We start from the raw sequence: 16,204 nt of genomic DNA on the forward strand, positions 1-16,204 counted from the left end.
GCCTGTAGACGCCTGCAGGACTATCTCGGATCTCCTGATGGACTAAAGGCAGCAACCCCTAGCTAAGGTCCGTATGCTCCAGTAGCGAGATCTGCACACAGTGTAGAGTGTAGTATCAGCATAACCGACCCCATGTGCTGGTAAGTGTCAAGCCTAATCGACGAAGTAGTGACGAGACTAGGACAAGACTACCAACTAAACCTGTGTAGTTTAAAGCATAAACGACAAATAATAATAACAACGAAAACTAGTAGCTAAAGATGGGAAGGGGAAACATGCTGCAGAGGAATATCACGTACCAACAGTTACTCAGGAGAAAAGCATAAAGAACATTTTAAAGTTCGCATCAGTAAGAATAAGAAAACAATAGCAAATCAATATCCACTTTTATTCTTTATTATAGCGGTGCGCAACCCGATCCAAATCATGTAACACTATTGTAGCATGCGACCCGATCCAAATTATATATCACTGTTGCGGCGTGCAACCCGATCTAATCATATATCACTAATGTGGCATGCAACCCGACCCCTCCTATCCTCCCTTATTGCTCCATGTTGCGGCATGCAACCCGATCCTATATAATATTGTTTCAGCGTGCAACCCGATCCCAATATACAATTCAACACCAATCACAAAAAAATCCCGACAAGGGAACAATAAGGAAACAACAATATCCCAACAATCGAATCAACAATGAGAATAAACACATCCCGACAAAGGAACTAATAGTAAGAATTAAATACGTCCCGACAAGGGAATCAACTATAACCAAACTTATACCAATATTTAACTTCACAAATGAAACCTCAACTGGAACCAATATTCAACCATAAATAAATACCACGAGAATAATCATTATTCTTGCCTAACACGAAGAATCAATAACTTAGGCATTTGTAGTATTTATTAAGAACACAACGATTACAATTTAAAATTCACGGGCATACTTGACAACGGCGTATAGATACTCGTCACCACACCTACACGTCGTACACTACTCTAACACATAGCAAAATAAAGCACAATACCTAATCCCTCAAGCTAAGGTTAGACCAAAGACTTACCTCGAACTTCCATGGCCAACTCTAGCCTCAAACACCACTTTTCCTTTAGAATTCGCCTCCAAATTACTTGTATCTAGCCCAAATTAATTTAACAACATCAATAAATGCTAAATCATTCAACCCAATGCTAAATTATAGATTTTCTATACCAAAAAGTCAAAAATTGACCCCAGACCCGCTTGGTCAAAACTCGAGGTTCGGATCAAAACCCGATCACCCATTCACCCACGAGCCCAAATATGTAATTAGTTTTGAAATCCGACCCCAAAACAAGGTCTAAATTCCAATTATTCAAAAAGCTCTAACTCTACCCAAACTCCTAATTTCTACCATAAAAACTCCTGATTTTGATTAAAAAGTGATGAACATAGTTGGGTAATTGAAAGAGTAGGTTTAGAATTGATTACCAATACTTTGGGGATGAATTTGTGTGAAGAGAATAGACTCTAAGTCTTGGGAGTTCGAAAATATGGAGTAAATGGGTTATGCCTGTTTTTTCTACTGTTTTTAAAAGACTGGGCAAACCTTAATCGCGTTCGCGATGGGCCTGGCGCGTTCGCGATGGGTCAGGTCCAAATGGCCTTCGCGTTCATGTTGGGTGACACGCATTCACGGATCTTTAGCTCCTCAGGCCTTCACGTTCGTGGTCAAAGGGCCGTGTTCGCGTAGAACAAATTGAACTCCCTCCCCCAGGCCCACTAACCCTATGCGTTCGCGAGAGCCTGAATGCGTTCGAGAAGGGCAACTCCCTCAATGCTTCGTGTTCGCATCCTGAGCTCCGCGTTCACGAAGAACAAACTGACACCTGAGGGAATTGCCTTACGCGTTCGCGAGCGAAGCCACACGAACGCGAAGAAGAAAATCACTGAGCACCTGAGATAGCAAAATCTACAACTTTTCTAAGTGTAAAAACATCCCGAAACCTATCCGAAACTCACCCGAACCCTCGAGGCTCCAAACCAAACATGCATACTAACTCAAAAAACTCGTGCGATCAAATCGCCAAATTAACATCTTTAACAACGAATTTAGCACCAAAATCAAAGGAAAATTTCAAGAACTCTTAAGTTCAAATTTTTACAATCGAGGGTCCGATTCACGTCATATCAAGTCCGTTTCTTACCAAATTTTACAGGCTCGACTTAAATACCATGTAAGACCTGTACCGGGCTCCGGAACCAAAATCGGGCCCGATACCAACCAATTCAAACACATTTAAATTTCTAAAAACTCTTATAATTTCAGTTAAATAATTTTCTTAAAAAATTCATTTCTCGGGTTTGGGACCTCAGAATTCCATTTTGGGCATACGTCCAAGTCCCATATTTTTCTACGGACCGTCCGGGATCGTCAAATTGCGGGTCCGGGTCTGTTTACCCAAAATGTTGACCAAAGTCAACTTAAATTCAATTTTAAAGGCCAAATTAGGATTTTCATCAAATTTTTACATAAAATCGTTCCGGATATACGCATGGACCGTGCACGTAAATTGAGGTGAGATAAAAGGAGGCTTTTAAGGCCTCGGAACACAGAATTTACTTGTAACTCAAGTGATGAGCTTTTGGGTCATCACATCCTTCACCTCTAAAATAACCGTTCATCCTCGAACGGACATAGAAAAGAAGTACCTGAGTCGGGGAAAAGATGGGGATATCGGCTTCACATATCGAACTCGGACTCCCAGGTAGCTTCCTCGGTAGGCTGACCTTTCCACTGAACAAGAATAGAAGGGTAACTCTTCGATCTCAAATGATGAACTTGCCGGCCAAGAATGGCCACTGGCTCCTCCTCATAGGTCAGATCCTTGTTCAACTGGACAGTGCTGAAGTCTAACATGTGAGATGGACTGCTGTGATACTTTCGAAGCATGGACATATGAAACACTGGGTGCACAGCTGATAAACTCGGCCGCAACGCAAGTCTGTAAGCAACCTCTCCCACTCGATCAAGAATCTCAAAAGGACCAATGAACCTAGGGCTTAGCTTGCCCTTCTTCCCAAATCTTATCACGCCCTTCATGGGCAACACCTGGAGCAACACCCGCTCTCCAACCATAAATGCCACATCACGAACCTTGCGGTCGGCATAACTCTTCTGCCTGGACTGAGCTGTACGAAGCCTGTCCTGAATGATCTTCACCTTGTCCAAGGCATCCTGAACTAAGTCTGTACCCAACAACCGAGCCTCTCCCGGCTCAAACCATCCAACTAGCGATCGACACCGCCTGCCATATAATGCCTCATAGGGAGCCATCTGAATGCTCGACTGGTAGCTGTTGTTGTAGACAAACTCTACTAAAGGCAAGAACTGATCCCACGAACCTCCAAAGACCATAACACAAGCTCAAAGCATATCTTCCAAAATCTGAATAGTACGCTCGGACTGCCCGTCCATATGCAGATGAAATGTTGTGCTCAACTCGACCCATATGCCCATATAACGCTGAACTGCCCTCCAAAAATATGAGGTAAACTGCGTACCTCGGTCAGAAATGATAGACACGTGCACACCATGAAGACGAACAATCTCTCGGATATAGATCTCCGCTAACCTCTCAGAAGAATAGGAGACTGCCACAAGAATGAAATGCGCTGACTTAGTCAGCCTATCAATAATAACCCACACTGCATCGAACTTACTCTAAGTCCGTGGGAGTCCAACAACAAAGTCCATAGTGATACGCTCCCTCTTTCACTCAGGAAGCTCAATCCTCTGAAACAAACCACCAAGTCTCTAATGCTCGTACTTTACCTGCTGACAATTCAAACACCGAGCTACATAAGCAACAATGTCCTTCTTCATCCTTATCCACCAATAATGCTGCCGCAAATCCCGATACATCTTAGCGGCGCTCGGATGAATAGAATACTGAGAACTATGGGCCTCCTCTAGAATCAACTCACGAAGTCCATCCATATTAGGCACACAAATACGACCATGTATCCTTAGAACTCCATCATCTCCAACTGTAACCTGCTTGGCACCTCCGTGTCGCACTATGTCTCTAAGGACAAGAAAATAAGGATCATCATACTGCCGATCTCGGATATGCTCAAATAATGAAGAACTAGCGACTGTGCAAGCTAGAACGCTGGGCTCAGAAACATCCAACCTCACGAACTGATTGTCTAAAGCCTAAACATCCAAAGCAAGAGGTCTCTCACTGACTGGAATATACGCAAGGCTGCCCATACTGCCTGAGACTTCCTACTCAATGCATCGGCCACCACATTGGCCTTTCCCAGATAATACAAGATGGTGATATCATAGTCTTTCAACAGCTCCAACTATCTCTTCTGCCTCAAATTTAGCTCCTTCTGCTTGAACAAGTATTGCAAACTCTTGTGATCCATGAACACCTTAGATGACATGCCATACAAATAATGCCTCCAAATCTTCAACGCGTGAACAATGGCTGCTAACTCTAAATCATGAATGGGATAATTTTTCTCTTGGATCTTCAACTGTCGCAAAGCATATGCAATAACCTTTCCATTCTGCATCAACATCGCACTAAGTCCAATACGCGATGCATCACAATATACTTTATATGGCCTTGAACCTGTGGGAAAAATCAACACTGGCATTGTAGTAAAAGCTGTCTTAAGCATCTAAAAGCTCACCTCACACTTATTCAACCACCTGAACTAGGCACCCTTCTGGGTCAACCTGGTCATCGGGGTTGCAATCGATGAAAACCCCTCCACAAATCGATGGTAATAACCCGCCAAACCCAAGAAACTCTAGATCTCTGTGGTTGATGTGGGTCTAGGCCAGTCCTTGACTGCCGCAATCTTCTTAGGATCCACCTGAATACCCTCTACTGATACAACATGACCCAAGAATGCAACTAAACTCAACCAAAACTCACACTTTGAAAACTTGGCATACAACTAACTATCCCTCAGAGTTTGAAGAACGACTCGAAGATACTGCTCGTGCTCCTCCCGGCTGCGGGAATAGATCAAAATATCATCAATGAAGACAATCACGAAGAAATCCAAATTAGGCTTGAGCACTCGGTTCATCAAGTCCATGAAAGTTGCTGGGGCATTTGTCAACCCAAATGACATCACTAAGAACTCATAATGCCCGTACCGAGTATGTAAAGCTGTCTTAGGGACGTCAGACACCCTAATCCTCAATTGATGGTAGCCAGATCTCAAATCAATCTTCAAAAACACCTTGGCACCCTGAAGCTGATCAAACAAATCATCAATCCTCAGCAATGGATACTTATTCTTGATTATGACCTTGTTCAACTGCCGATAATCTATACATATCCTCATCGATCCGCCCTTTTTCTTAACAAACAACATCGGCCCACTCCAAGGCGAGATACTAGATCTAATGAAGCCCTTATCAAGCAAGTCTTGCAACTGTTCTTTCAATTCTTTCAACTCTGGCGGGGCCGTACGATACGGCGGAATAGAAATAGGCTGAGTGCCCGGAGCCAAATCAATGCAAAAGTCAATATCCCTATCGGGCGGCATACCCGACAGGTATGCAGGAAATACCTCTAGAAACTCATATACAATAGGAACAAAATCCATAGAAGGAACCATGGCACTAGAATCACGAACATACACCAAATAGGCTAAACATCCCTTTTCAACCATTTGCCGAGCCTTCATATATGATATAACCCTACGGGTGGAATAACCAGGAGTCCCTCTCCACTTTAAATGAGGTAGACCCGACAAGGCTAAGGTCACAGTCTAGGCATGACAATGCAAGATAGCGTTGTAAGGTGATAACCAGTCCATCCCCAATATGACATCAAAATCAATCATTTCCAAAAGTAACAGATCTACTCGGGTCTCAAAACCCCCAATAACAACTATACATGAACGATGGACATGATCCACCACAATAGAATCACCCACCTGTGTAGACACATATATAGGAGCACTCAAAGAATCACTAGGCATGACTAGATACGGGGAAAAATTGGATGACGCATAGGAGTATGTAGACCCTGGATCAAATAGAACTGAAGCATCTCTACTATAGACTAGAACGGTACCTGTGATAACTACATTGGAGGCCTCAGCCTAGGGCCTGGCTGGAAGAGCATAACATCGGGGTTGGGCCCCACCACTCTGAGCTACGTCCCTAGGACGGACTCCTGCTTGCTAGCCTCCACCTCTAGCAGCCTGACCTCCACCTTTATTACCTTTACCTCCACCTCTAGCACCTCTACCCCCACCCCTAGCTTGCTGAGCGGGTGGTGGAACACCTGGTGCCTAAACCATAGCACGGGAACCCTACTACTACGACTGAACACCCACTAATCTCGGACAAGCCCTCCAGATATGACCATACTCACTGCACTCAAAGCATCCACCTGAGTGCTGTGGCTGAGGGAACCGAAACTAACCCTAACGGGCTGCCTGACCATGAGAATAGCTCTGAATATGAGATGCTCTAATAGGAGCTGATGGTGCACGGTAGGACTGCTAATTATAATATTGCATATGTGAAACACGACCACCTGAAGCACCATGAGAAGTCTGAAGTGCTGAATGAAACAGCCTGGGGGGATGGCCCCTACCAAAAGAATCCCTGCCTCCAGATGAGGCATCACTGAACCTGGCTGAATGACGAGGCCTCTTGTTAGACCCCTGACCACTACCCTGTGATAGAACCATCTCAACTCTCCTGGCCATATTGGTCGCATCCTAAAAAGAAATCTCGCTCCTAGTCTCCTTAGCCATCTACAATCGAATCGGCTAAGCGAGTCCCTCAATGAACCTCATCACCCTCTCTCTCTCGGTAGGAAGTATGATAAGAGCATGACGGGCCAAAGAAATGAATCTGGTCTCGTACAGAGTGATGGTCATAGAACCTTGCTGAAGATGCTCAAACTGCCTTCAATAGTCCTCTCTCTGAGTGATGGAAGAAACTTCTCCAGAAATAGCTGAGAGAACCGATCCCAAGTCAAGGCAGGCAACACAACTGGACTAGCCAAACAATAATATCTCCACCAAGTCTTGGGCGAACCCGACAGACGAAAAGCAGCAACGTCGACCCCATTGGTCTCCATTATCCCCATGTTCCGAAGAACCTCATGATAACTGTCTAAATAATTATGGGGATCCTCTGAAGATGTACCACCATAAGTAGTAGTGAACATCTTGGTGAACCTGTCCAACCTCCACAAAGCATCGGCAGACATAGCTGCTCCATCACCTGTCTGAGCTACTACATCGGACTGAACTACTCCAACTAGCTGAGCTGCTGGAGTCTGAAACCGGGGAGCCATCTGCTCTAGAGTGCGGGTAGCGGGAGTCTCTGCTCCCCCCAGCCTGAGAGACGGCTGGTGCTACAGGAAGTAAGCCTGCCCGGGTGACACTCTACATAAGGCCCACTAGAAGGACCAGAGCATCCTATAGTAAGGTAGCAATGAACCCCTCTAGGACCTGAGCTGGGCCCACTAGAACTGTCTGTGCCGGAACCTCATCATCAAACTCTACTTGAGGCTCCGCCGCTGGTGCTACTGCTCTGGACTGAGCTCTGCCCCTGCCTCGGCCCCTAGCACGGCCTCGGCCTCGTCCTTTTCCCCTTGTGGGAACTACTGCTAGGGGCTCAGGCTGCTGGTCAGTGGATGAAGAAGCGCGTGTTCTCGCCATCTATGAAAGAACAGAGTAGAAATTCAATTAGCATTGAGGAACCAAACTGCACGATAGAGATGAATAGACGTGAAACTGTTCCTAACTCTACAGCCTCTAGGGGATAAGCACAGACGTCTCCGTACCGATCCCTCAGACTCTACCAAGCTTGTCCGTGAATTGTGAGACCTAAGCAACCTAGAGCTCTAATACCAACTTGTCACGACCCAGATTTCCCACCCTCGGGAGTCATAATGGCGCATACTAGTGAAAGCTAGGCAAGCCAACTATTCCGATTTATTTACCCTTTTTATTTTAAACCTCTTAACAATTTTAAGTCAACATATCATAACTAGCGGAAAATAATAATGCGGAAGAAGGAAATTTAACAATTTAAGCTAATACCAAAAATGTATCCATAAACATAACCACCCAGAACTGGGGTCAAAAACTCACGAACTATCTAGGAATACTACAAATAGGGTCTGAAAAAAATAAATACATGTCTGTCTCTAAAATAGTAAAGAACAAAAGAAAACTAGATAGGGAGGGGACGCCAAGGCCTGCGGATGCCTGCAGGACTACCTCGGATCTCCTGATCGACTAAAGGCAGCAACCCCTAGCTAAGGTCCGTATGCTCCGGTACTGAGATCTGCACATAGTGCAGAGTGTAGTATCAACACAACCGACCATATATGCTGGTAAGTGTCGAGCCTAACCTCGGCAAAGTAGTGACGAGGCTAGGACAAGACTACCAACTAAACCTGTGCAGTTTAAAGCATATACGACAAGTAATAATAATAACGGAAACTAGTAGTTAAAGATGGGAAGGGGAAACATGCTGCGGGGGGATATCAATTACCAACAGTAACTCAGGAGAAAATCATAAAGAATATTTTAAAGTTTACATCATAAGAATAAGGAAAGCGTAGCAACTCAATACCCACTTTTATTCTTTATTGTTGCGGTGCACAACCCGATCCAAATTATATAACACTGTTGTGGAGTGCAACCGGATCCAATCATATATCAGTGTTGCGGCGTGCAACCTGACCATCCTGTCCTCCCTTATTACTACATGTTACAGCGTGCAACCCGATCCCATATAACATTATTGCGGCGTGCAACACGATCCTAATATACAATTCAACACCAATCACAAAAGAATCCTGGCAAGGGAACAATAAGGAAACAACAATATCCCAATAAGGGAATCAATAATGAGAATAAACACATCCCGGCAAGGGAACCAACAGTAAGAATTAAATACGTTCTGACAAGGGAATCAACTATAACCAAACTTATACTAAAATTTAACTTCGTAAATGAAACCTCAACTGGAACCAATACTCAACCATAAATAAATACCACGAGAATAATCATAATTCTTGCCCAACACGGAGAATCAACAACTTAGGCATTTGTAGTATTTATTAAGAACACAACGATTACAATTTAAGACTCACGAGCATGCTTGACAACGACGTATAGATACTCGTCACCACACCTATACGTCGTACACTACTCTAGCACATAGAAAATAAAGCACAATACCTAATCCCTCAAGCTAAGGTTAGACCAAACACTTACCTCGAACTTCCACGGCCAACTCAAGCCTCAAATACTATTTTCCTTTAGAATTCGCCTCTAAATTACTTGTTTCTAGTCCAAATTAATTTAACAACATCAATAAATGCTAAAGAATTTAACCCTAATGCTAAATTATAGATTTTCTATCATTATTTCCAAAAAGTCAAAAATCAACCCCGGGCCCGCTTGGTCAAAACTCGAGGTTCGGACCAAAATCCGATCACCCATTCGCCCACTAGCCCAAATATGCAATTAGTTTCGAAATCCGACCCCAAAACGAGGTCTAAATTTCAATTATTCAAAAACCCCTAACTCTACCCAAATTCCTAATTTCTATTATGAAAACTCTTGATTTTTGATTAAAACGTGATAAAAATAGTTGGGTAATTGAAAGAGTAAGGTTTAGAATTGATTGCCAATACTTTAGGGATGAATTTGTCTGAAGAAAATCACCTCTAAGTCTTGGGAGTTCGAAAATATGGAGTAAATGGGTTATGCCCATTTTTGCTACTGTTTTTAAAAGACTGGGCAGACCTTCATCGCGTTCGCAATGGGCCTGCCGCTTTCGCGATGGGTCAGGCCCAAATGGCCTTCGCGTTCTTATTGGGTGATCTGATTTCGCAGAGCTTTAGCTCCTCAGGCCTTCGTGTTCGCGGTCAAAGGGCCGCGTTCGCGTAGAACAAATTGAACTCCTTCCCTCAGGCCCACTAACCCTATGCATTCGCGTGAGCCTGAACGCATTCGCGAAGGGTAACTCCCCCCAAAGCTTCGCGTTCGCATCCTGAGCTCCGCGTTCATGAAGAATAAACTGACACCTGAGGGAATTGCCTTACGCATTCGTGAGTGAAGCCACGCGAACGCAAAGAAGAAAATCACTGAGCACCTGAGACATCAAAACCTGCAACTTTTCTAAGTGTAAAAGCATTCCGAAACCTATCCAAAACTTACCCGAACCCTCTAGGCTCCAAACCAAACATGCATACTAACTCAAAAATATCCTATGGACTTACTCGTGTGATCAAATCGCCAAATTAACATCTTTAACAACGAATTTAGCATCAAAATCAAAGAAAAATTTCAAGAACTCTTAAGTTCAAATTTTTACAACCGAGGGTCCAATTCGCGTCATATCAAGTTCGTTTCTTACCAAATTTTACAAGCTCAACTTAAATACAATATAAGACCTGTACCGGGTTTGGAAACCAAAATACGGGCCCGATACCATCCCATTCAAACACATTTAAATTTCCAAAAACTCTTATAATTTCAGTTAAATAATTTTCTTCAAAAATTCATTTCTCGGGCTTGGGATCTCAAAATTCAATTCCGGCATACGCCCAAGTCCCATAATTTTTTACGGACCCTCCGGGAACGTCAAATCGTGGGTCCGGGTCCGTTTACTCAAAATATTGGCTGAAGTCAACCTAAATTCAATTTTAAAGGTCAAATTAGCATTTTCATCAAATTTTCACATAAACGCGTTCCAGATATACGCCCGAACCATGCACGCAAATCGAAGAGAGTTAAAAGGAGGCTTTTAAGACCTTAAAATATAGAATTTACTTGTAACTCAAGTGATGACCTTTTGGGTCATCACATTTGGTCTATCAGAAAACTTTCTCTTCTGGCGTAAAAATGGTGACAATTAGGACTGTAATTGCACTGCCAGCCATGAATCAACGGGACTTGTTTCAAATGGATATTTACAATGATTTTCTTTAAGGTGATATTGAAGAAGAGGTATATATGCAAATGCCACCTGGATTTGGTAGCCAAGGGGGAACAAAGGGTGTAGACTACTCAAATCTTTGTATGGACTCAAACAAGCATCCAGGAAATAGAATCTCAAGCTCACTAGTGCTCTTCTAAAGGTTGGTTTCCTACAAGTAAACATGATTATTCCATGTTCATTATGAAGAAACACAATAGATAAGTCATAATACTTGTGTATATGGATGATCTTCTCATCACAGGTGATAATGCTAGCCTGATTCAGGAAGCCAATGACACTTTATAGAAAACTTTCAAAATGAAGGATTTGGGAATACTGAAGTACTTCTTGGGGATTGAAGTGTGTAGGTCACAGAAGGTAATCAAGTTATGCCAAAGGAAATATGCATTAGAACTGATTGCAGAACTGGACTTGACAGGATCTAAGCTTGCACTTACTCCAATGGAGCAGAACATGAAGCTTATAATAATTGAGTATGATAAACACTGCAACATCAATGATGATACAGGACTAGCAGATGTGAGGGAATACCAAGGCTGATTGGAAAATTGCTTTATTTGACATTAACTAGTCCGGATATGCATACAATGTGCAGACCTTGAGCCAATTCATGCAGTCACCCAAGAAGCCACATCTAGAAGCAACTTATAGAGTTGTAAGATATGTGAAAAATGAATCCGGTCTTGATGTGTTAATGAGTGTAGAAAGGTATGTAATCTTTAAGGCATTCTGTGATGCATACTGGGTAAGTTGTCTAAACTTAAGAAAGTCAATAACTAGTTATTTGGTGAACTTGGTAGTTCCCTGATAGATTGGAAGTCAAAGAAGCAAAATACAGTAGCAAGGAGCTCAACTGAATTAGAACATAAAAGTATGGCTTTGACAGTAGCTTGACTTGTCTGGTTGCAGGACTGCTGAAAGAGTTGGAAATCAAGATTCTTATTCCAATACAGTTGTTTACAGATAATAAAGCTGCAATGCAGATAGCCAACAATCATGTGTTTCATGAAAAAATAAAATATATAGAGATTGATTGCTATTTTATAAGGAAAATGTGTATGATACATCCTAAGTATGTGCCAACTGATGAACAAGAAACAAATGTGTTGACAAAAGGACTTGGTAGTCATTGCTGAACATTTTCACACCACCTAGCTTGAGGGAGGGGTAGCTTGAGCGAGGGGGGAGGGGGTTGTTGAAATACTAAGCTGACAGCTAGGTGATATGAGAAGTTGAGGAATGAAGAGAGGAGTTGAGTGACAGTCAGTTAATGTAGCCTAGAGTTAGTTATCTTAGTATAGCTTAACAGAGTTAGTTAGGAGGTTAGATATTATTAGAAGTTACAGTTGATTAGCTATATATACACACGTGTACAGTATTGAGAATCGGTTTGGTAATTCATTTTCTCAATTTACAGCTTAATACAATTTCCAGAACGTTCTCTATCTAAGCTTCATCTTCGACATCTCAGCTGACCTCCATATCCACACAACAATGGTGGATTTTAACATGAACAGTGATAAATGGTTCTACTTTTTTAGATTTTTTGGAGCAAAGTTATTGTTTAGAGTTCTTGCCATGTTTCTACGTGGTTTTCTTTTTAAATTAATTGATTGATATATAATTAGGATGAAAAAAGAAAAGGGGAATGAAATTAAAATTTGTTGAAACCAAATTAAACTACTTTTTTATCCTTCTCATTGCACTTTCTTCATATGTTGATCACGTTGTATTAATTGTAACTCTTGTAGCTTGATATTCTGAAAGAATTTTATGATATCAATCTGATGTTCAAGATATTGGAATAAATCATTAAACAAGTCTCACATGCATGAAATGATGAGAAGAGCTTACACACTTTTATTGCCAAATTACCTTGAAATCTAGTACGATTATCTATATATGATAAACGTCTAATATTATCCAAATTTATAATAACTTGGTTCTTACCAATTAATTTCTTTATCCAAATATACTACTACGTGAAATTATTATGACAGAATTTCCGTCGTCCTCAATTGTCCTATGATGTACTTTCTGAAACAAGCTAGTGAAAAGGAAGCTTCCACTAGAAGCATTGTCTGTTAGTACTGCATATTTCTTGTTCTGTAGTGATATACTCCATTCATCAACTGAACGCCTTTCTTGTTCTTTTGGAAGATATTTTAGCTCACATTACCCTTGCAAAAGGCATCTCTACAGTTTTGAGGTTTTACAGATTAACGTCTGGAAGTATTCCTCCATCTCACAGTTTCATGATGTGATAGATTAGTTTATTAGATGATACATACTACTGTTCTTGCAGCACTCTGACCCTGCACCACCATCTTGTTCATTCCTAAATTTGTATGCAAATTACCCTCCCCTCCACCCAAATAAAAAATAATAAGAATTATTAAAGAAGAAAAAGTAACAACAAACAGCTATCTCTCTGTTGTAACTGATTTTTTGGATGAATGAATGCAATGCGCCACCTATGGCGTAACTTTATTTATAAAAAAAAAAAAACAGCTAGCAGAATAGAACATAACTAACATCATGAGGTACAAGTCTATGATATATGTAGCAAACTAGCAATGTATACAATTATTCATCCTTCCAAGATAGATATACATGAAGTCTTTTATTTATTTGGCATCTCATGATATTACTGACCTTGAAAATTAGGCAGATTAATTACCTGCTACAACATATTAAAAAATATACTAGGATCTCTACGAAGGGGTTGAATTTTTTTTTTTGTAGCTAGTGAGAATTGAACCTATGACCTTATGAAGATTTTGAACCCCTTTGACCACTAAACTAGACTTTTGAATTGTGTTAAGGGGATTCAAAACTTAATATATAGAGGTAAAAAACAGATTTTGCCTTATATATGCAGTATAATTTTTAGGCGAAGGAGGTTCGGGTGAACCCCTTCCGCCCCTAAATCCGCCCCTGGTTACAAGTGCACATAAGTTAAGCAAATAACGAAAAAAGAAGTAAGAAAAAGGAACAACAACAGAATTAAGAAAAAATTAGAAGCACCTGATGTAGTATGATTATATAGCACTCCTTCCGGGGTACATATACATCATACACATGAGTATTTTATTTATTTGGCATCTCATGATATTAATACAATTACATCCAAAAGATAAAGGCATAGAAACATAGTAGTAAAATAAATTAGGGTTGGAAATCAATAAGACCCAAGTCATCCATATATTGCTTGGATCCATCCATCAAACCAGGACTCAATCTAAACATAAGGATACAAAACTCCATTTGATTAAGAGCTCCATCCCCATCCAAATCTCCTTCAGTTAACATGCAAATTAACTCATCATCTCTAAGATCATGCAAACCAAGCAATATAGTGTTTCTTTTCAAACTCTCATAAGTTATAAGCCCTATACTCACATCCATTAGCAAGCAAAATCCATTGCAAAGCTCCCTCATAAAACCTTCAGCTCCAAGTCTTTCCATCATTGAAGGAAAATAGTCTTGGAAACCGAAAGGGTTTTCTTCATGAGCAGCAGCTACCATTTTTGCCATAATAAAAGGAAGGAAATTAAAGATCGAAATTACTAAGGAATATAGTGGGGTGAATGCGTTTTAGGTAACTTAAAAGTCAAGGGTACAGGTTGATGTGTGTGTATATATATATAAGAAAGAGAGAGAGGAATATGTGGAGCTTGTAAAATTGTTTGCTTGTAAAATTCTCCTTCGTGGAAGCTGCATGAGATAAAGAGGAATCATTTGAAAGGCACACTTGTGAAAAAGGAGCTCATTTTCGTGACATTTACGATGAAACCCACACTATTTGTTGAATATGCTTTCTTTTGAATGATAACGATGTGTATTTAGGGTACACTATGTGTAATATATGGCTGGCATTGATTGATTAATTATGTTTCTGTTCGAAATCTAGGGCAACTTTTGCTGTCCACTTCGATACTTCAAACCTAAATCTGAACCAATAATTATATTGAAATGGGTGATTGATTTAATTAAAGTTTAAGTCATTAGAGAATTAAATAACACTTTTATTTATTTATTATGTTTGTCTCCAACACGCCCTCTTACTTATGGATCTGATTGTTGGAAAAATATGAAGAAGAACACAACAAACAGATTCAGCCTTGAAAAACATGAATGAAGAAAAAAAAATCGAAGGCTTGTGCGAAATGCTATCTAAAAGTGATATTTGCTCCTCTCCTTTACAAGACTGCTATGAATTGTATGCAAATAGCTTTAGGGTATATGACAAGCCTTTTAAATTTATGCATTAAACAAATAGTGTAGAAAATATTCTTAGAAAAGCAAGAAGTGTTTATCTGATTTTGGAATGCAGAAATTTGTGGAAGAATAAGGGTGTGTTTGTTACGAAGGAAAATGTTTTCCTAGAAATCCTTATTTGGTTGGTGAGTGAAAATATTTTTCTGAAAAATATTTTCATTTTTTTATTGTACTCTCCTCACCCCTTCCCGTAAGTCCCTATGTTTCTTGTGCTCTCCCCCCCTCCCCTCCCCCTCTATATACCCAACATTTTCATGACTCTATTTTCTTCAAGAATTTAATCATTCTTCTAAAAATTCACACAAATTCAAATGAACTAATGTGTTGCTTTACTTTTTTATGCAAAAATAACATCAAAAGTGGTGCTCCATAACTTTAAAAAATACTCTTTTTTTGGTTGAAAAAAAAAGTATTATTTCTACAACATGAAAATAAAGTACTCACTTTGTTGAAATGAAAGAAAATACTTTTTCTACATAATGAAAAGATTTTTTTTTTTTTTGTAAAAATGAAAAAAAATCTATTTTTATATCGTGAAAAGAAAATACTCATTTGTTGAAATGAAAAAAAATACTAAAGTACTATTAATAATATTTCTATTTAGGGTGGAGGTTAGGGTGGAGTGAAGTGGAGCGAAGGTGGGTTGGGGTTGGGGTGGGTGGAGTTGGGTGGGCTGGAGGTGTAGGGGTGGGTTGGTGGGGATGAGGTTGGTGGGGATGGGGAATGGGAGGAAGAATGGAAAAGAGTTTTGGAAAATATTTTCCCTTCTTTTGATAGGAAAAATATTTTTCTCCAATTGAAGGAAAATGAGTTCAGCGGAAAATATTTTTCAAAATATTTAAACTAACCAAACATGAAAAAATTGGAAAATATTTTCCAGAAAATATGTTCCTTCATACCAAACACACCATAAGTGTTTTATG

At 40.4% G+C, this 16,204-nt stretch overlaps 1 protein-coding gene across 1 annotated transcript; it reads right to left on the reverse strand.

Moving 5' to 3' along the window:
* Nucleotides 1-14,168: 14,168 nt before the first annotated feature.
* LOC104211197 (calcium-binding protein PBP1-like) lies at nt 14,169-14,528 on the reverse strand. The gene has a single exon (XM_009760209.2). The coding sequence runs from the start codon at nt 14,526-14,528 to the stop codon at nt 14,169-14,171; it is 360 nt and encodes a 119-aa protein (XP_009758511.2).
* Nucleotides 14,529-16,204: the final 1,676 nt, after the last annotated feature.

Source organism: Nicotiana sylvestris, chromosome 7, assembly GCF_000393655.2.
Source record: "Nicotiana sylvestris chromosome 7, ASM39365v2, whole genome shotgun sequence".
Taxonomy (NCBI): Eukaryota; Viridiplantae; Streptophyta; class Magnoliopsida; order Solanales; family Solanaceae; genus Nicotiana; species Nicotiana sylvestris.